This window comes from Penicillium solitum, assembly GCF_028829755.1.
Source record: "Penicillium solitum strain IBT 25940 chromosome Unknown utg000001l_segment0_segment0, whole genome shotgun sequence".
Classification (NCBI taxonomy): Eukaryota; Fungi; Ascomycota; class Eurotiomycetes; order Eurotiales; family Aspergillaceae; genus Penicillium; species Penicillium solitum.
The window spans coordinates 2,420,632-2,439,564 of NW_027072121.1; the positions used below are offsets into that span (position 1 = coordinate 2,420,632).

The 18,933-nt window shown below is 52.2% G+C and overlaps 7 protein-coding genes across 7 annotated transcripts; 3 read left to right on the forward strand and 4 right to left on the reverse strand.

Moving 5' to 3' along the window:
• Positions 1-33: 33 nt before the first annotated feature.
• N7455_000916 (acetyl-CoA carboxylase ACC1) lies at positions 34-7,011 on the reverse strand (the record flags this gene model as incomplete). The annotated part of the gene is made up of 3 exons (XM_040959766.2): positions 34-6,442; positions 6,518-6,783; positions 6,865-7,011. 3 exons carry the CDS (start codon positions 7,009-7,011, stop codon positions 34-36), a joined length of 6,822 nt encoding a protein of 2,273 aa, XP_040809814.1.
• Positions 7,012-7,087: 76 nt separating this feature from the next.
• N7455_000917 (uncharacterized protein) lies at positions 7,088-7,665 on the reverse strand (the record flags this gene model as incomplete). The annotated part of the gene is made up of 2 exons (XM_065603903.1): positions 7,358-7,665; positions 7,088-7,328 (listed from the first exon to the last, which is right to left on the reverse strand). Exons 1-2 carry the CDS (start codon positions 7,561-7,563, stop codon positions 7,088-7,090), a joined length of 447 nt encoding a protein of 148 aa, XP_065462394.1. The 5' UTR covers positions 7,564-7,665.
• A 1,090-nt stretch (positions 7,666-8,755) lies between these two features.
• nde1 (nuclear distribution protein NudE) lies at positions 8,756-10,611 on the reverse strand (the record flags this gene model as incomplete). Its single annotated transcript, XM_040959697.2, has 2 exons — positions 8,756-10,318; positions 10,375-10,611. 2 exons carry the CDS (start codon positions 10,609-10,611, stop codon positions 8,756-8,758), a joined length of 1,800 nt encoding a protein of 599 aa, XP_040809844.1.
• Positions 10,612-11,558: 947 nt separating this feature from the next.
• Positions 11,559-12,900, forward strand: N7455_000919 (cysteine hydrolase family protein; the record flags this gene model as incomplete). Its single annotated transcript, XM_040959689.2, has 4 exons — positions 11,559-11,668; positions 11,731-12,155; positions 12,213-12,344; positions 12,398-12,900. The coding sequence occupies 4 exons, from the start codon at positions 11,559-11,561 to the stop codon at positions 12,898-12,900; spliced, it is 1,170 nt and encodes a 389-aa protein (XP_040809836.2).
• Positions 12,901-13,364: 464 nt separating this feature from the next.
• On the reverse strand, positions 13,365-14,176 carry N7455_000920 (TRAPP subunit TRS20; the record flags this gene model as incomplete). Its single annotated transcript, XM_040959750.2, has 2 exons — positions 13,365-13,731; positions 13,899-14,176. The coding sequence occupies 2 exons, from the start codon at positions 14,174-14,176 to the stop codon at positions 13,365-13,367; spliced, it is 645 nt and encodes a 214-aa protein (XP_040809815.2).
• A 542-nt stretch (positions 14,177-14,718) lies between these two features.
• N7455_000921 (splicing regulator NSRP1-like domain-containing protein) lies at positions 14,719-16,062 on the forward strand (the record flags this gene model as incomplete). The annotated part of the gene is made up of 1 exon (XM_040959737.2): positions 14,719-16,062. One exon carries the CDS (start codon positions 14,719-14,721, stop codon positions 16,060-16,062), a length of 1,344 nt encoding a protein of 447 aa, XP_040809820.2.
• A 141-nt stretch (positions 16,063-16,203) lies between these two features.
• On the forward strand, positions 16,204-17,396 carry N7455_000922 (40S ribosomal protein eS30; the record flags this gene model as incomplete). The annotated part of the gene is made up of 4 exons (XM_040959755.2): positions 16,204-16,229; positions 16,489-16,657; positions 16,753-16,857; positions 16,991-17,396. The coding sequence occupies 4 exons, from the start codon at positions 16,204-16,206 to the stop codon at positions 17,012-17,014; spliced, it is 324 nt and encodes a 107-aa protein (XP_040809845.2). The 3' UTR covers positions 17,015-17,396.
• Between the last annotated feature and the right edge of the window lie 1,537 nt (positions 17,397-18,933).

Consider the following 18,933-nt stretch of genomic DNA (forward strand, 5'->3'; position numbering starts at 1 on the left):
AGATGCTTCTGTGCAAAACATATGCAAAGCCATCTAAGCAGAACCAAGGTACTTAAGCACATTCTCACGTTCCTCAACAGGCAACATAGAAAGCACCTGTTGCACACCGCGGAGACCACCCTCCTTGTTGCCAATAAGCAACTGAGCAACTTCAGACGCAACGCCCTCAGTGCGCAGCGACTCAACCTTGCTCTGAACAACCTTCTTGTTCTCCTCATACCAAGTAGCAACCTTGTGGTCATCGTGCTCGAGCTCCTCGTCCAGCAGACCAGTCCAGGCGTGCAGGGTACGCAGGTGCGCAGCACGGAGGGACTCGCCGAAAGCGTCGGCGCCGGGGGCAGGAGGCGCGGAGGCGGCGACCATGCGCTTGACGATAGTCTCTTCGCTGAGACGGCGGCGAAGACGCCAGTAGAAGAAGCGACGGGAGTTGATCCATTGCAGAGGCTTGCGGATGGTGTCCTTGGCTTGCATGCGGCCGGCGCGGTCGTGCAGGTCGGCGAATTGAAGCGCAATCTGCATGTACACGGGCAGGAGCTGCTCCTCGCGGGTGGCCATCTTCGCCTTGACTTCGCTGAGTTGTTCGTTGGTAAGGGAGGTGTCGGCCAGGGAGCGGCGGAGCTCGCCGTAGGTCGCGTCCAGGCGGGCCATGGTGTCCAGCTGCTTCTCGCGGCGGTACTTGATGTTCACCATACCCTCGGGCTCAAGGACACCACCACGGGACTCTTCGTCGGCGTACATCTCCATCTGGTCGCGGTTGATGGTGGGGTCAACGACGACCCAAGATCCACCACGGAGCTCACCGTGGGGAGGAATGTACACGAAGATGGGCTGCTCGTACTTGACGAGAGCGTCGACAATGTACGAACCGTACTTGAGGACCTCGTTGTACATATCACGCTGGCCACCGGAGAATCCTCTCCAGTTAGCCAGGATCATGACAGGCAGCTGCTCGCCGTTGTTGAAGTCGCGCAGAGCCTGGGCGGTCTTGTAGGCCGAGTTGGGGTACCAGACACCACCAGCCTCAGTGGAGATCATCTCCATAGAGTCGGGGTTGGCGGGATCGGCAGGGGTGACGTTCTCCACCGAGCGGGTCTCGACGGCGATAACACCCATGGGGATACCACCAAGGCGGGCACGACCGACAACAACGGTGCGAGCCCAACCACCAAGGGCCTCCTCGAAGGAGCCCTTGTCGAACAGACCAGGAAGGAAGCCGTCGACGTCCTCCTTACCGCTGATGAGCCATCTGACATCATAAGGCTGCTTGGGGGGAGGGAAGTAGGCAACGTCACGGTCCCAGCTATCCGACCAGGGACGAATGGGGATAGGAGCATTCTTCTTGTCGGGGACGAAAGACATCCACTCAACAATCTTCTCAACACCCTCGAAGTCATCGGTGGCAGTCATGTGAGAAACACCGTTCTTGTACATGATCTGGGTGCCACCAAGCTGAAGGTTGGAGGTGTAAACCTCGCGACCGAGCAGCTTGTTGATAGCAGGGGCACCAGTGAGGATGATGGGCTGGCCCTCAACCTGGATCGCACGCTGACCGAGACGCACAAGGTAAGCACCGATACCGACAGAGCGGCAGGTAACGAGAGTGATGGTGAAGATGTCCTCGTAAGCCTTGGAGGTGGCACCGGCAATGAGACCGGAACCCTTCAGACACTCGACACCAAGACCGTCCTTGGCACCAATAACGGTGGTGATCTTGTGGCGCTCCTCGCCGTCATCGTTGATGAGCTCGGTGATGACCTCCTTCTTCTTGCTGGCATCAAAGCGCTTCTTAACCTCGGGAGTGAGGTAAAGGTACTTGAAGCCGGCCTCGGGCTTCTCCGGGTTGTTCCAGGCAACCGAGAAGTAGGGGATAATCTCATCGGCAACACCGATACGGGCACCGGAGTTGGCAGACAAGTAGATACGGGGAATACCCAACTTGCGAGCAAGCTCGGTACACTTGTGGAAGAACTTATCTTCCTGAGGACCGAAGGAACCAATCTGGAAGGTGATATCGTTGGCGACAATGATGAAACGTCTGCCGCGGGGGTACTCGGGAGTACGGGCAGTGATGATCCAACCAACCATACCGTGGGTGTTGGTACCAGGCTCACGGGACACCTCAACAAGGTTGTCGGTGTCATCCAAGACCAGCTCGCTGTAGTCAATGCACTCTCCAACAGGAGGGCGCTTCTCGTACAAGGAAGGAATCTTCTCGGCGATCTTGGTCCAGCTGTTCTGGAAGGCCTGCCGGAAAAGCTCGGGGAAATCGTACACGTACTGAGTTCCCATCAAGTGAGCCTTGTAACGCTTGGGCTGCAGCCACTCCTTGGTAGGGTACGGGGTGGCAACAGGGCGCAGATGCATAGAGCCCAGCTTGGCGGTACCACCGATGCTCTGGAAGATCCACTCGCCCTTCTCGGACTTGCGCTCGATGTACAGCTCCACGTTGATGATGAAACCGTAGGTGTTGCTGATAATCACACGCAGGGGGTAGGGCATACCGGTAGCGGGGTCGGTGCAAAGAATGCGGATCTCTGCGCCGGTGACACGGAGGCGCCACAAGCGGCGGCCGAAGCGATCGAGGAAACCGGCCAGGGCTTGCTCGACATCGACAGGCTGGAGGTTGAAGACGGGGGAGAAGTTGATGAAGATGTGGTTCAGATCAGAGTTGTTGTTGCCAATGATCTCGAGGGCATCCAGGATATCGTTCATGAGACGATCAGCCTCCGAGATCAGGTACTCAGCGGTGGGGATATCGTCACGCAGACGGCCGGGACGAACCACGGCACGAATGAAGTAGCGCTTGTCAATAGCCTTGTCGTTCCCGGGGCCTTTGCCAATAGCCTCATAGACGTGAATGTTGCGGTTCTCGGTGAAGACGGGCTTGATGTTGAACTTGGAAAGACGGCCAAGCTCCAGCTGGAAGGCAAGAGCGGGCTCGCTGTGACGGATACTCAGATCCTCCTCGTAGTTGGGACCACGGAAAGTGAAGTAACCGGGATAGACACCTTGCTTGCCGCAGATGAAGGTAACACGGCGAATACGGCGAGCGAGGAGCTCATCCTTGTTGTCAGCGAGCAGCTGCTTCATCTGTTCAACAAGCTCCGAGTCTTCCATGTCCTCAATATCGCGGATGGCAATGTTGCAGACTCCAGTGAGCTCGCTGTCGCTCACGGGCTTGGGGGCGGGGCGACGCTTGCCTTCGAGGCTAGCAATGAGACCCTGCTCGCTAGGACGCTTGGCGTTGGAGCCGCCGATAGGGAAGACCTCAAGAGCCTTGGAGAGGAACTCCTCAGCATCCTCCAAGTATTGCACGGGAATGATAACACCCTTGCGGACAGGGTCACTGGCGGCGTCGCTCACGAAGAGGGACATGTCGCCGATGGAGTTGATCCGCTTGAAGGGGTTGGTCTCCGCAATGGGAGTGCCCGGGGCGGAGGGCTGGGTGGAGTTAAGAACACCGAACTCACGGTGGCCGAGCTTTCCAAGGGTGAAGTCCCAAGACAGGAAGGGCTGCTCAGTGGAGGCGTTGTATTCGATGCCCTTAAGAGTGTATGCACGGTAGGCACGGCGGACATAAACTTCCAGGGAGGCGAGGGTAACCCAGGGGTCAGCGTGGACGAAGAAGCGAGGAAGAACGTCGAAGACGGTGTACTTCGAGTCGACAACCTCCTTCAGGACCTCCAAGGAAGGCTCACGGTGCTCCCATCCGGTCTCACCGTAGCGAGACTCGACAACGGAAGACCGCAGAATGTGCTCCATCTGGGACAGGCGCTCATCCAGAGATGGCATAGCGCACTGAATAAGAACCTCACGGGCCTTGAGAGTAACCTTGGCGGAAGAGCGAGCCTCGAGCTCGGTCAACTTCTTGAGGACGGGCTTGAAGTGTGTGCCAACATTCTCGACGAGAGGCTGGTTGGGGCGGTACATGTCCAAAATAGCCAGGACCAGGTTGTTCTTCGAACCGATGCGGCTATGCGAGAGGACAGTGTGGACAATGCTGGTGATGTCGTCCTTGTTCTCCTCACGGAGCTTGAGAATGACGTCCTCGTCGCGGAGGTTGTGGGTGGAAAACAGCTTCTCAACATCGTAGTACTGTTCGAGCAAGCCAATGAAGACATTGTACTCGTTGGACTTCAAACCATCCAAGTACTTGTTGATGACCTGGACCAGGGGCAAGAGAGTGGCCTTAAGAAGCTCAGCATCGGCAGGGCCGATGTTCTCCTCGATGAAGCGAACGATGGCCTTCTGGAGCTGCTTGGCAGGGAATTCGGCCTTGCGGGTCTTGGCACGGTCAACCACGTTCTGCAGCTGAGCATCCAGTCTCTGAGGAATGCGAGAGTGCAGCGCAGAGGACTGCGCATTCCACTCGCCGTAGGGAAGATCGGGATTGCGCAACACCTCGACAAGATCCTTCAGGGTGGTACCCATGATGACCTGGTTGTCGAAACCGCGAAGAATGTTCTCCAAAATGCTGTGAAGCAGGAAGAAGCGCTGGGAAGGCTTGTTACCGAGAACGGTAGGAGAGCCAAGCTCGGGCAGCTGACCAGTGAACGGCTGAGCGTGCTTGACGCGGGAGGGGTCATCCAGGGCAAGAATACCGAGGATATCACCAGCCTCCAGAGTGGCACCGGGCTGCTTGATGAGCTGCACGATACCATCCTCCTTTGCGATGAGGGGCATGTACATCTTCATGACCTCAACCTCAGCGTAAGACTGACCAGAGCGGATGTGCTCTCCATTCTCAACGGTGAACTTGACAAGCTTGCCCGGGGAGGGAGAACGGAGCTGAGTAGGATCGTTCTCCTGCTCCAAGAGGCAGGTCTTGCCGTCAACACTGAGGCGAGTGGCAGCAGCCTCCTCCTTCCAGTAAACGTTGTGACTGCGGCCGCTGAGGAGAACCAGCAAACCACCATCAGCCAGGGCGCGAACACCGACGGAGCACTTGGAGCCGTTGATGAAGAGGTGATAGCTGTCCAAGCTGGCGCGAGTGGCAGTGAACTTGTAACGCTCACCTTCATAGATGAAGTCGATGGGGAAAACAGTCTTCAGGATCTCTTTGGACGGGACTTGACCCTTTCCGAGACCATTGCGGTACTCCTCAATACCAGCCTCGCTAGCAAGGTGGGCCTTGGTGACAGCACCACAAATGATGGCGACGGTCTGATCGGGGCGCTCAGCAGTCAGCTTGTTGGTGATAAGCTGATCGAGCCACCCAGTGGTGATAGTGTTGTCCTCGAAAGCGGGGGTTTCGAGAAGCTTGATCAGGTATTCGACAGTGGTTCGGAAATCACCACGAATGCTCAATTCCTTCAAAGCAACAACCATGTGCTTGCGCGAAGCCGATCGGTTCTCACCGTAGGCGAAAATGTGACCGAATTGACTGTCGGAGAAGCTGTGGATACCACCAGCAGTACCGACAGAGAAGTAACCCCAGACGTTTGACGAACTGCGGAAGTTCAGCTCGTGCATGGTACCACTGGAAGGCTTGAAACCCTCGCCGGGATCTTCAGAGGTGATACGGCAAGCAGTCGTGTGGCCCTTGGGTTGAGGACGGCGCTGGGTCTGGAAGCTCTCTTCCTTGGAGAAGTCGAAGTCAATGTCGGCGGAGGCGTTGGGGTCGACACCGTAAAGGAGACGAATGTCACGAACGCGGTGCAGGGGGATACCCATAGCAATCTGGAGCTGGGCAGCGGGCAAGTTGACTCCGGAAACCATCTCAGTGGTGGGATGCTCGACCTGCAGACGAGGGTTCAACTCGAGGAAGTAGAACTTGTCATCAGAGTGCGAGTAGAGGTACTCGACAGTACCGGCGGAAACGTATCCGACCAACCGACCGAGGCTCACAGCAGCGCGCTCCATGGCCTGGAAAGTGGGCTGTTTCGCAATAGTCACAGGAGCCTCCTCGATAATCTTCTGGTGACGACGCTGGACGGAGCAATCACGACCGAAGAGGGAAATGTTGTTACCGTACTGATCAGCCAACAACTGCACCTCGAGATGGCGAGCGTTGCCAGCCAGCTTCATGATGAAGATAGGCGATCCGGGAATCTCGTTGGCGGCGGCGTTGTACAAGGCGGGGAACTCCTCCTCGTTCTCGACCTTTCGGATACCCTTACCACCACCACCTTCCGAGGCCTTCACCATGACAGGGAAACCGATTTCCTTGGCCTTAGCCAAACCCTCTTCCGGGGAAAAGGTGCAACCCTGCTTATAGACCTCGTCCTCGACTGTTACGATGCCGTGCTCGTCAAGCTTGACGGCGTCAACGCCGGTTCCAGACCAGGGAATACAAGGCACACCAGCATGCTGTGCAACAATGGTCGAGGAAATCTTGTCACCTAGCGAGCGCATGGCTGAAGCTGGGGGTCCAATGAAGATGATCTTCTTGGGCGACGCAGCGAGAGATTCGGGTAACCGAGGGTTTTCGGAGGCGTGACCCCTACAAAATGAGCATTAGCACTTCGTTTTTTTGTTTGTTCTTTTCCCTTCTTCTCAGTATCTCCAAACCACTTACCATCCTGCCCACACGGCGTGAACATCCATCCGCTCCGCAATATCGACAATCAACTCGACGTTGGCATAATTATTATTATTGGTTCCACCGGGAACCTCGACATATTGGTCGGCCATGCGAATATAGTCGGCGTTGGCGGTCAAATCTTCGGGCGTAGCCATCACGGTAAATTGGATAGCCCGCTCATTGCCGAAGGTCTCGTAAGCCCATTTCCGCACTGAGCGAATCTCTTTGACAGCGGCGATACCGTTGTTGGCAATAAGCACCTAGGAACAAGTTAGTCCCATGTCCAATTTCCCCGTTTTTTTTTTCCGCTATCACGGATCTTCTTTCGATTTCCCACTTACGGATGTGATGACGGAGTGACCCTCGTGAGCAGCCACGAAGTCCTTCACAGCGCTAGGGGGTGCTGATTCGAGGGCATTGCCACCGATGAAATGTGAGGGGATGTCCTGTTTGGCGATAGTCGCGCCATTGCCATTTGTGATGGCCATTATGTCGATGATCACAGGTCAGACTGCCTTATAAGGAATTGAAGTTTCGGTTTCGCGCGGTATGCAACAGCGCTGATTAAAAAGTCGGTAATGTACAAGTGGCGGAAACAGCCCGAGTGGTGGCTGTAGGCAGAAAAAAGGTGAGGTAAAGAGAGAGGGAGAGGAAAAGGAGGATAAGCGTCAGGAATGAGATCTGGAGGGAAAAAAAGGCCAGGTCAGCACAAGTAAATTGGAGAACTCGGGGGTTGAAGAACGATAGCGTCAAATGCGGAATCGGTCTGCAGGGTTCGCAAACGGAAGTGAAAGTACAGTAAGACCTAGTATTTAGGTATGCAGTCAGACTTACCGGGAACCACCAAAACCCGTATAGAAATTTCTAAGATTGGAATGTAGAAATTGAAGAGATTCAGAACTCAAGTCCAATAATAATAAAGTCCAGGGGTGAAAATTGCTGAGACGATGATTTTCTGGAGGTCCCACCCCAAGTGGAGTTGATCCCAACTGGCTATGATGGATTCCCCTAGCTGACCGATGACACATGTATCTTTGCATAATTAACAGTATGGACAGGTACTTACCAGGAACGGGCTCCCCCAACTTCCTGGCTTTGTTGGGCCAGGTTCCACTACAATTTGTTGCCCACCACTTCTGTCGATTTTTGATTTGTTTTTGTTTTTTTTAATTTCTTTTTATTCTTTTAGATGTTTTTTTGATTGATTTTTCAAAAATAGAGAATTAGATAAAAAACCAATCCAGCCTCTAGAGAATACTCCGTAATAGTAGGAATATCTCATCTATACTACCCTACATGGTAGTATCCGTACTCCGTACACTAGTTATAAGGAGTACTAAGGAGTGCTCCGTATTCTGGATGCTTCCCCACGGGTCCCGGCACCAGCTGCACCCGTGCATTCGGCACCCGATTCGGTCAGTGTCTTTAGAGAGCAATCTTCTTCTTCCCTATCACATACCATTCAAGAGTCAATCTTATTAAAACTTGGAAGATTCCCAAGTTAAATCGTTTATTTGGCATATTGTACTCCATACTACCTAGATATAAATACAAAGTAAAATATCTTCAAGGTGATCTAGACTCGGTCACCAAGATATGCTCCCGACCTCGGGCGGTCTACGCCACTTTTAATCTGAGAGCGCCCACGCTACCCCAATTCGGCCAACGTGCATGATTCAACATCAGCCTTGGTGGAAATTGCGTACTTTGTACAACAGAAAAAGGATCATAGGCCAATCATATTCATGATCACCAGATCCCCAACTCAACCTATTCCCCAAACCATGGATCTTACATCACAACTCAACTCTGCCAAAATGGACCCTCAACTTAACCTACGGAGTTACCTTAGGAAGGTATTGTACATCATACAATGTTATAATTTGGGGCATAGTTAAATAACATCATGGGTATTATTGGATCTTGAATGAAAAGACAATGGCTGAGACACAGCTTAGAACGTCCCCAGAATCAACCGGGGGCCACATCGCACACAGAGGAACCAGGCCTGGCTGGTCCGAGACGAGTCAACATGCAAAACTGTACAGGAAGGGATATGACCAAGGCGGTCTGCCGGAAAGCACCCCCCACTCCTGTTGTAAAATGCAGTCGATCAAAGTCAATCTTGGAAGTATGTAAAACAAACGTGGAAAAATAACCCTAGCGCACAAACCATCCGTTCACTAAACCCCCCGTGCAAATTCCATAAATACTAAACACGAAACAGACGACCTAAAAGGTCTCTCCCAGGTCACTGACTTGGGTCTTCCTATTGGGCGGCGGCATGGCACCAGGTCCGATGCTAGTCTTGAAGCTTCGGGGAGCCGGGATGCCACTAATGGTTCGCTTCTTCACTATGGGGGTGGGGGTGGTAGTCACGGATGGCCGTTGAGGCGGTGGAATCTCCTGGGAGATGCGGGAGGTGGTTGGCGTAAGAATGTCTTGGTCCTCATCGATGAGGGACATGCCAGCGATGTTAGGGAGTTGGCCGGCGTGATTGCTGAGAGATGACCGAGGCCGCCGACCCTCTGTCAAAGGGTTTGTCGAGTAGTGACCCAGTGGCGTTTTGGCCCCGGGACGACTCGAACGACTTTCGGGACGGGCATTGACAGGGACACCCGAGTGCACACTCTGGCTGAAGGAGCTGCGGCTAGAGAAACTGGTTCGGCTGCTCGGACGACTCTCGCCGGTCCGTCCAAATGACTGACGACCCTGTGGGGGGTAAGATGGAGTGCTTTCGCTATCCCGCGCGGAGGAACCAAGGCTACTATTACTCAGTCGCTTGCGAGAATTCCTGCGAACAGTGATCGACGAGGGGACGATTGGGGTGTCGCTGATCACAGATCCAGAACGAGGGGATCCACGAGAGGAGGTGTCAGATGGGGCGGGCAGTCGCGATTTGGCCGATTGGACGCGCTCTTCGAGCTTCTGCATCTTACCAATCAGGCCACGGATCTGGAACAGTGATCCAGACTTGGGAAGCCCTGGTGGCCGCGAGGTGTTCATTCTCGTCAAACTGTTGCGAGACGAGATCGACATAGAGGGAGTAGACCGACCATTGCCATTGCCATTGTTATTTCCGGTGCTATATGCGCTATTGCTGTAAGCGAGAGATGTGGCTCGTGAATGAGTGGGGCGCGGTTGAGTCCGAGCATGGAGGGTTCTAGAGTTCACTGGATCTGCTCCAGCGGCTCTCTGTCGAGGGAATGTAGGCGTGGAGTTTGCATGGGGGTTGATTGACTTGCGCATGTTCACAGACGACTCGGAGATAGGGGGCGAAGGTGGGGTAGCGGTGGACGACGCAAGGGATGGTTTAGCGGGGGGCGTGGCAAATACTGGGGAAGATGTAGCGGTGCCAGGCGAACGGTCAAAGATCTCCAAACTCTGTGGAGTTGCCGGGCTGCGATGGTACAAAGGAGTAGGCTTTCGGCGGCGCATCCCATGTCCTTCGGTATTTCGAAGCTTCTCTTGGATGATCTCGGCCTCAATCTTCAGATCCGACAGCTCGTCTCGGAGACGTTGGTTGTCAATGCGCAGCTGCTCCCGCTCCTGCTCCCCGTTTCTGATTTCCTCCTCTAGCAAGACCCCGCGCTCAATGCCGATGTTGTATTTGGACTCCATGTCCTCCAGGGACGAGGTGGTGTTTCGGGCTTGGCGCTCGTAGTCATCGTTGGCAACTTCAATGTCTCGAAGCTTGAGCTGCAAAGTGCGGTTCGCGTCTCGCAGCGTGGTGATTTCTTTCTGCAGGTTGTTCTGCACAGAGTTGCCTTCGCTTTTCGACTGTTTGTATTTGGTCTGCCAACGCAATGTTAGCCCCGGAAAAATTGCGAGCAATGAGCATGGTCCCTTACCTTCCACTCGTCGACTTCATATCGCATTGTGTCGAGCTTTTCCTTCAGTTGCCGTTCCCGCTTTTCCGAAGCTTCAATGTCCTTCTCCATCTCAGTCTCCAGCTCCCGGCTGGAGGACTGAAAGTCCGCAAGCTCCGCCTCAAGTTGCTCATACTGGGATTTGTAATGGGCCAGTTCATCTCTGTAAGAGCTACTCGTGTGCTTCCGTTCGGAAGGTGACTCCTCGACGGCCGGCATCTTCTCGCGTTGGGCACCCAGAGGACCGGTCGCAAAGAAGATGTCTGGACGACGGGTGTCGTCCAAAATTGGCGAAAGTCAGTGGAGACTGCACGCCAGGCTGTCTTGCCCTACAGATCGCTCCAGCCCCTCTCAAAGACTCATATGCTGTGTGGTGGCCCGATGTAAACAACCGTGCGTTTTGATAAGAGCCCCTCGCGGAGGCGGTGACGCAAGGGATTGGTTGCGGTGCCTGGTGATTTGTCCGTCCACAGAGAGGAAGAGAAGTTCGAGGGATGTGGCGAGCTAAGATGTGCAAAGCTGGGTTACCTTCGACCCGCCTCGTGTCGAAAAGCGGGTTAGATTAGATCGGGCTGGGAGAAACCGGTGTTGTTGTTTCGGTCGTCAGGGGGGGGGCCGGTAGGTACGCTAGTCCTCATTTGGTAGATCTGGGCTCAGCCACCCACCGCTCTTTTAGCGCGTTTAAGGCAGAGACTTTCTGCCCCAGGCAACATAAGGAACATTAAGGCATCAATATGGAGCTAAGCCTCATTGGAGCTGAAAGTGATCCTGATCGACCTCAGCCCGTGATCTGGACTCAGCAGTCCCCAGTCTCCAGTCTTTAGGTCTCTGGAGAAATCAAGTCGGAGAGGTAAGTAGCTTTATCTGTCTTTCAATATTTGCTTTAGAACCCTCTGCGAGCTTCCAAGCTCTAAGAACATGTGTTTGTTACCTCTAGACACTACCCTGGATGCTATGCCCACGCACGCGGTTCTTAAGATCGCTGATCATCCTGTTTGCTTCCACGCACTTGTTTATCCCCGATTATTTGCAAGCTCCATCTGTCTACCCCAGTGTTGAGGTGCATCGGCTAAACGGGGGAGGATGGTATGACATCTAAACTTACAGTTTCCGTCCCTTAGATAGATCCCCTCTAGTGAGGCTAAGGCCCAACCCGATCTATCACCATGGCAGACTCAACCGATCTCAACCTTGATGATGCGCCCAGCGACCTTCAAGACATTCCAGAACTGGCAATGCAATTGGTCCCCCCTCCGGAGGGAACATACCCTGATAAGTAAGTTCTCATCTCATTGCCCCTTGCTTAATAGGACCAATATCAACAACTTATGTCTACAGAGCATCTCTTCTCGCCGCAGTCCAGGACCATGGCAAGGAACATGGCTACAATGTGGTTGTTAAGTCATCAAGCACGCCCACAGAGAAGAAACCTGGCCGCACTGCCAAGGTGTGGCTGCGTTGTGATCGTGGCGGCCACTATCGGCCACGGAATGGTCTGACTGAGGAAACGCGCAAGCGTCGCAGAACCTCGCGGTTGATGGATTGTCCTTTTATGCTAGTCGCGGCCGGCTCTCCAGGTATCTGGACCCTGACGGTGCTAAATGCGACCCACAACCATGGCCCTATTATCGAGAAGCCGCGACAGGTGCCTCACCACAAGGTCCGCAAGGGCCAGCTGCCGGCCATCCCTTATGATTGGCCCCACGATGCTTCCTTTACCCCATACACCACTGCGCTTGTGATAATTGACATGCAAAAGGACTGTAAGTATTTCAGACTATTGTCACTATCAGAGGATCATCTGGCTGATTTTCTCCTAGTCTGTTTGCCTGAAGGATACATGGGATATCAGGGCTATGATATTTCTGGCGCGCAGGCTTTGATTCCCCGTCTGCAAAGATTGCTCCATGCTTTCCGCTCTGGGGGCTTCCCGGTCTACCACACTCGCGAGGGTACTTAGTGTCTTGCGCTTAGCTCCCAGTATCTTTTTACTAACTCACATCAGGACACCGACCCGATCTATCTACTCTCTCGAGCCGTGAGGCATATCGGTCTCGTAATAATGCATCCGGCTTGGGAATTGGTTCCCCCGGTCCCATGGGCCGTCTGCTTATCCGTGGCGAACCAGGCCACGACACCGTTGATGAATTGTATCCTCTCCCTGGTGAGCCAGTCATCGACAAGCCCGGCCGAGGTGCCTTTGCACACACCGATTTTGAGCTCCTCCTTCGCAACAAGGGAGTGAAAAACCTCGTCATTGCTGGTGTGACCACCGACGTCTGCGTTTCGACAACCATGCGCGAAGCTAATGACCGTGGCTTCGACTGTGTCGTCTTGGATGACGGCACTGCAGCCGCTGAGCCCTCGCTACACGTTGGCACTATTCAATCGATTCAAATGGAAGGCGGAATCTTTGGAACTGTTTCCAAGTTGGAAGACGTCATTCACGCTGTCGATAATTTCAAAACCGTCACCATGAAGAAGCTGGCTCCTCAGATGACCGTCTAAGTATGTACTATTTGTTTTAGCGGGTTGGCTTTGGACGCTGGGATTGGAAGGAAATTCCCCGGCGTTTGGGACTGGAGTTATCTCTTTTCTGTTGAGATACTGCAGTGCGCATACTCGTTGCTTTTTCTTTTTCGAGCCTCTTCTTTTGTTAGGTTTTAGCGAGCCAGGGACTTCGTTGATCCCAGATAGTGTCATTTTTTGCCAACCAATTTAGGTGGAGAACAATAGTCATTTGCGCTTTTAGTTCAATTGGTTGTTTTGAATTAAGAATGACAGGCACACTTTTGTTTGTATTACACCACACCAGATTATCGACCCCATCGTTGACTTGTAAACTTGTTTCTCTATTCTGCAGAGCAAGTCAAAACAATGCAATAGATACAGAGAAAAAATCAACCCCCAAAAAGAATACATGCCCTAGAAACGCCACGCTCATGAACTAAAACTACCAAGGGACAGCCAGATTACAGCCATTTTTTCCCTGCAGCAGTAACCCGTGTTCTGAAAACAGGACTCTTGATCTCCATTCCCTGCTTATAGAACGGGCTCATCGCCGTCTTGACATAGCTCTCGTATACCTCGTTCATGAACTGGCGCACGGCCTCTTCGGTCTGCGGCGAGGTCGGGTTTGCAGCGATGGAGCTGGACGAGGCGCGTGTGGTGGATCCTGCTGTGCCTAGCAGTGATGAGGAACCAAGACCGCTGCTTGAGCTGGTTGAAGAGGGGAGATGCGGGGGTTGGTGGAGGAGGAGGAAGCGCGCGCCACTTGGGGTGAGGAAGGCCGTGATGTAGGCTGCTGCCGGTGGGTAGGTGTCGATATGCTTCAGGTACCTTTTGCGACAATGTTAGCCTGGGAATTGGATGTTTAATGTGGGGCGTGAAGCGCGGTTATTGGGCTTGGACATTCCCTGTGTTTATGACACTCGGGGATTCAAGCTCAGGGATTTGAGCCGGTTTGCAGGAGCAATTTGAGGCTTGAAATAGTTTATCATACTCACATTCCGCCATTGGTCCATTGCGCTTCTTCCAATATGTCCAGACTTGAGTGGATGATGAACTGGTTCATGTACTGCGCTGTCTCTGGGAAGCGGAAGCGGGCAATGCCATCACCACCCCCCTTCGATGTGCCAAAGGCAATGTTGAACAAGGGCGTGTCGGTGGGTGATAGAATAGTGAAGTAGTAAGACATTTTGAGTAGATTTGGATTATTCGGGGTTGAGATGGACCCGAGGACAGTCGAGGAGCTGGGGATTGTGGCTTTACTAGCGGCCGCCATCACGTGGCTGATAAGAATTGAGCTTCCATGAAGATGATGTATACACTTTTGATACATTTGAATATTGAAAGATATTTTATAAGAGCGCGAGCTTCTGGATTTTGGAACTAGTTTATGTTGACCTTCACGCTGTCTTCAAAGAAATTTTGGGTCTGATATCTTGTCCAAAACTGATTCTCAGCTATTATATATCTTTGCATCTGTAACCTAGAAATGAATTTGCTAACAGTATTGACAATATATTTGAGTTTGGTAATACAACCAGTCGAGTATATACATAGAGTATCAAAATATAAACAATATCTCTTAATATCCTAACCAACATTACCTTGTGTTTGGTAGTTCGTATACTTCAAATGCTCCGATCTCCCCGCAAAAGTCACCAGCACGTGACTACTGATAACCAGCCACGGCTTTATCGCGGTCGATCGCTGTCGCAACTTTTGACTTCGACAAGCACCTCCTGCCAAACATACCAACGTCGTTGCTATTAATCCGAGCACACAAAGCTTTGGAACCGATTGGAACACCTGAGTTTCAATATGCCGGCAAATCTCCCCTACGGATTGAACCTTGCGAACAAAAGTCTCGCAGCAAAGAAACCGGGGAACGGGCAGAAAAGAAAGAACATCTTCGACGACGGCTCCGAAGATGAAGACCAACAAACTGGCGATGGTGCAATCGAAATCTCAACGATTGGAGGGCTAGAGGAGCCAGCTACAAAAAAGAAACCCCCGCCAAGCGCAGGGCCACCGCCGAAACGCAAAATTCAATTTGGAAGCGGTCCGAAACCAACAGCCAAACCGCTCAGCAAGAACTCGCTATTTGCAGATGATGAGGATGAAGATGAAGAAAGAGAAAAAGAGCAACAAGACGCAATGAATCTTGGATTGAACCAGGCGAAGTCGAAAAAGCCAGCCGCCCCTTCCCAGAAATACACCAATCTCGCGTCAATGCATAGCAGCAACATGCACGCCAAGGCAGCTGAAGAACTCGACCCATTGATCTACTCATACGATGAAGTATACGACAGTCTGCACGCCAAACCCGCCAAGGCCTCAGTGGAAACCAAGAGCGAAACACCCAAGTACATGCAGAACTTACTACAGAGTGCGGAGATCCGGAAACGGGATCAACTGCGAGCTAAGGATCGCCAGCTAGCTAGGGAGCGTGAAGCCGAAGGTGATGAGTTCGAGGACAAGGAGAAATTTGTCACCTCTGCCTACAAGGCGCAGCAAGTGGAACTACGGAAGGCAGAGGAAGAGGAAGCACGCCGCGAAAAGGAAGAAGAAGAACGGCGCAAAAAGAGTGGCGGCTCCGGCATGATTGGATTCTACCGGGACGTTCTGTCGCGAGGAGAAGCACAGCACGAGGAGGTCGTGAAGGCTGCAGAAGAGACTGCCCGCCGTATCAAAGCAGGCGAGATCATCGAGGAGATGGAGGATAAAGAGGATAAGACGGATGCTCAGAAGGCGGATGATCTCAATGCTCATGGAGCTCGGGTTATTGTGAATGACGAGGGCCAAGTTGTCGACAAGCGCCAGTTGTTGTCTGCAGGATTGAATGTGGCACCGAAACCGAAAACTCAAGTATCTACAGCGAAAGCAGGAGCTTCACGGCCTACTACCGGACGACCAGGTGCCGGTGCTGGTTACCAGGGTGCCCGTGGTGCCCAGCGGGCTCGACAGACCGACATGGTCGCAAGCCAATATGAGGAGCGTGCACGACAAGAAGAGGAGGCCGAGGCTGCAAAGCAAAAGGAGATTGCCGAAAAGAGTCGCAGTCACAAGACCGAGAAAGATGTGTCCAGCGCCAAAGAGCGGTATCTGGCAAGAAAGAGAGAACGGGAAGAGGCTGCTGCCAAGGAGAAATCGAAGGGGGCCTAAATGTATGCCAAAATGTGGACCGGATCTATTGCATCCGTGTCATTTTGGAATACCTAATCTTGCATAGCGCTGGGGAGAAACATGTACATTACTCGTGATACCAAAAAGAGACCCCGACTTTGAGTCATAAGGCTATTTGCCATGGACGAATCTTGGAAGGTCCCAAGGTAAGAGCTGCATAGAGTCCGTAAAATCCGGTTGGGAACATAAATATGTAACAACTGCTTGCCCCTTCCCCATTTTTCTTCTTTTCTATTTACCCAATTCTCACTACTGTAACACCGGGTAAGTTCTCCAGGGCTATCACCATACACTTCGGAGAAACCATTGCCAAGACTCCTTAATGCCGGCTTACCTCACCGACTTACCTCACATCACATGACCCCACACGGGCTGAGTTAATCCGGACCGAAAGCACTCGCTAAGCCGCCCCACACAGGTCGCACTCCCAATTTTGCACTCCCAATCGAGATTCAAGAATCGCTTCATCACCAAACCACTTCCATCTCCCGTTCATCAACGTCAATCATCCAACATGGGTAAGGTTCACGGCTCTCTCGCCCGTGCCGGTAAGGTCAAGGCTGCCACTCCTAAGGTGAGTTCTCTTCGATTTCCAGCCAACGCCACGCGATACACGATTCGCAGTGGCCATCTACCCGACCGGTCTTTTAACGACAATTTTGCATCCAGGTCGAGCCCCAGGAGAAGAAGAAGAACCCCAAGGGTCGCGCCTACAAGCGTATTCTTTACACTCGCCGTTTCGTCAACGTTACCATGACCGGTGGCAAGCGCAAGGTACATATCGAATGACTCACACCCACCCACAACGCACAGCAACACACAACGCACATTTCGCGAAATATCCACGACCACCCACCACGAATATCGAGAGTGAAGGACAGAAAGGCTGACCAGTCGCGAAATGCAGATGAACCCCAACCCCGGCCAATAGATTATTCAAGTCGTTAAAACAACCACCTGAGCCGCGATCGGCTAGTCGAGTTCTACGATGAAAATCTTCGCATGACCACGGCACGACCACGGCCCAAACGAACGAAAGCACACCAGATACGGCTGGTACTTGTACGGATGATATCACGCTTCTTCGTCTTCACTTGAATTTTTTTTTTGCTGGCAATGGGTTTTTTTGGAGGTTGATTCGCGGAAATGGATGAATACCCATGGCGGTCTGAGGATGGAAAGCTGTGGCTGGATGTGAGCTGCCTACGGGCAGTCCTCGCAGGCTAGACTTCAGAGTCACTTTTCGACTCATTTCATAGGCTGTTTCATGAATTGCATTTCCGATCCAGAGATGGACTCTGCCTCTTTTTCCATGCTTTTCGGGTTATCTTGAGAAAGTGCCTAGAGCTATAGAGCTTGCTCTTTTTATTCAGTTATACCTCTGCAGGGCTGATACTGGAGTTGTAGAATGCATCAGGCGGGCCCTTCCATGGTGGGACTCAGCCCTATGCGGTTTGTTCTGCAGTTTGTTCTGTTGGCCTCCCAACGACAATAATGTAGTATAATTCCCGCAGCGACTGCACATCGAAGTATACCAAAACCGCCTACCCCACCCACAGCTGTCAGAGCTCACCAGTATATAGTCCAAGTCCTCAACTTCCCAACCTTCGTGTCGCATAACGGGGGCCCCGCGCCATGAAAGGTGCGGGGGCTAATAGAAACTGGCGAGTCTTTCCGCTTTAGCTTGGTTTAAGGGAATGTTGGAGATGGAGCCTTTCAATTTTTATACTATGTACCTACAACAACAACAGTAGTCGGCCTCTTACTTTGACAACAGGGAATTGCAAAACTTGATCTATTTGGCTCAGGATGATGCTAGGGACGTTATGTCTATGGTGATACTACTACAATGTCTTTTTGGATGTCTTCTTAGGTGTCTTTTTCTCTTCCCAAGTTATAGCGAAGGACGAAGATAACTGGCCGCAAGTCAAGAAAAGCCCACGTCTTGTATGACGTCTTTTCTATGTATAACATGTGATGCGAGTAGTGTCTGTTATATTGATTAGGGCAACACACTCGAAGGAAGTGCAATTGAATAAGTCTTGAAAATGCTGAAGTAAAAGGGAAAAAAATATGCAGAGATTAGAGAAAGTCAGTAAGTAGGATTGATTTGAATTTCGTGGGACCTGAAGGGGGCAAAAGCCCTTTTCGATCCATCCCTGGACAATATAAAGGTAGTGGCCAATGGTAGAAGAATAGGCTTAGATAGTGTCCATCTTCTGGAAGACACGCTTCCACGAAAATCTTCCTATAACCCCCCACCCCCACGTGACGTATTGGTTCACATTGTACCTAGCACCTCCTAATGCTAGGGGCAAGCTCCTTTAAACTGAGAAGTAACGAGAGATAATTCCACATGACTCGGAGCTCGACGTCATGACATAAATGACGGATGTTCCCGAGGTCGTGTAGGATAATGATCTGAGAAAACAAAGAGCCATGACCTCACCAACTCAATGCCGGGTCATCCGGAAATCATGACTTTGCGAACATGTTTGGCAAATATGATTGAACGTTCCACAGCCGAGACGCCCACGGATCGACGGCTTAATTTAAGGTTATGGGGGAAGCGCAAGATGACTAAGGGGATATTGACCAGTAGCCAACTTCAATCCTGACCTCCACACCCACTTGAGCTAAAGATGGGACTCAACGAGCAGATATCCAGGCATGTCTAATCGTCAGACAGTGGAGAAATGTATCGCCTAGGGGCGATTGAGTTCAAATCGGACCCGATTATCTCAAACTCCTTGTCTCTACCCCACACATTGCATGACATCGATTAAACTCAATTCCAAGTTCTTGACCGTTTGGAGTTGATTTTTTACATATTGTGATACTGCAGGACTC